This window comes from Otolemur garnettii, unplaced genomic scaffold, assembly GCF_000181295.1.
Source record: "Otolemur garnettii isolate 467f Iridium unplaced genomic scaffold, OtoGar3 scaffold00196, whole genome shotgun sequence".
NCBI classification, from domain to species: domain Eukaryota; kingdom Metazoa; phylum Chordata; class Mammalia; order Primates; family Galagidae; genus Otolemur; species Otolemur garnettii.
In genome coordinates this window covers 2,520,950-2,522,423 of record NW_003852591.1, presented here as the reverse complement: position 1 = coordinate 2,522,423, position 1,474 = coordinate 2,520,950, and the positions used below count along the sequence as shown (strand labels likewise).

Genomic DNA, 1,474 nt, shown 5'->3' with positions numbered 1-1,474 from the left:
TTTTTTTTTTTGACTGAGAATCTCACTTTGTTGCCCTCCATAGAGTGCTGTAGCGTCATATCTCACAGCAACCTCAAATTCTTAGGCTCAAGCAGTTCTCTTGTCTCAGCCTCCCAAGTAGCTGAGACTATAGGCACCTGCCACAATGCCTGGCTATTTTTTTGTTTTGTAGTTGTTGTTTAGCAGGCCTGGGCTGGGTTCAAACCCACCAGCCCCAGTGCATGTGGCCGGCACCCTAACCACTGGGCTACAGGTGCTGAGCCAAGTATCTTAATTTTATAATGAAACACAGATCACTTTTTGTTAAGGGAGAGATCACTCACTGCTCACATGCCTGTGTTTCTGCTTGGACAGATCACCCCTCAGAGGTGCCAGAGAAGCTCATCCAGGACCGGTTCCGGAAGCTGGGCCGCTTCCCTGAAGCCTTTAGTTCCATTCACTACAAGGGGACGAGGACTTATAACCCTCCCACAGACTTTTCTGGGCTGCGGCGTGCTTTGGAGCAGCTACTGGAAAACAACACTACACGTTCTCCCCGGCACCCAGGGGTCATCTTCAAAGCCCTGAAGGTCAGTTGGCTTCTGCCCCAAGTGCTGCTCATTGGGTACCAGTGGGCAGTGAGAACATGCAGTTCTCCAGTGCTGGTGATTGGAAATTCGGGCTGGGAAGAGAGGTAATAGTAACAGGAGCACATGGAGGGAGTTGGACTTACTGAATGCCTTCATCTTGCTAAGAGTGCACGAATGGAGAGGTCATGAGAGATAGTAAAAAAGTGACTGATCCTCATCTTGGAGAAACAGTAGGCTTTGAGGGAGTAGGAAAAAGCATTCATTTGCATAGAACACGATGGGTGGTTTCCTCCGTCCCTAGTGAGCTGATGTCACGTTGAGGCTTACTTAATCTGCACAGCCTTTAGGCTTTTCTGTAAACCAGCTCACTTTTTTTCTTACCTATGCTAATTTATTCAAGAAGGAAATTTTTTATTATCACTATAAGTGGAAAACTAGCATCACAGGTGGAAAATTACCAAGACAAAACACAAAAATTTGACACATGATAACAGTTATTTATTATAAATCAAAATTTAGAGTAGTTTCTATGGATTAGTTCATTTGATCCTTATACCAACTCACGAATTAAGTACCATTATCATTTTGCAGTTAAGGAAGTTGAGGCACGGAGATGTTACTAGTTACATGTAGTTACTAAGTCACAGCAGGCACAAACCCTGGCCATACTCCAGAGCTCCTTCTCATAGCCAGGCAGACTCTCCTGTCTCTCAACAAGTATTTCTCAGTTAGAGAGTTAGAGAGTTAGTTGCTAATAGAAGATTCTGAGATGGAGGTCTGTTTTTCCTTCACTTAAAAGGGAATTGTTAAAGGTACACTGTTACCTATGTGAGACTTTCCTTAATAGAATATGAAATTTTAAAAATGAATTGGAATGATTTCTGCCGTAGAATTTGGTGTTATTT

At 43.5% G+C, this 1,474-nt stretch overlaps 1 protein-coding gene across 2 annotated transcripts in view; it reads left to right on the top strand.

Moving 5' to 3' along the window:
* ZFYVE1 (zinc finger FYVE-type containing 1) overlaps positions 1-1,474 on the top strand; it is a 67,094-nt gene that overhangs the window by 38,074 nt on the left and 27,546 nt on the right. For both annotated transcript variants that reach the window (XM_012812219.2, XM_023507650.1), the window contains one exon: positions 355-569. In XM_012812219.2, coding sequence (XP_012667673.1) covers positions 355-569 — 215 coding nt within the window. The remainder of the gene's footprint in view (positions 1-354; positions 570-1,474) is intronic.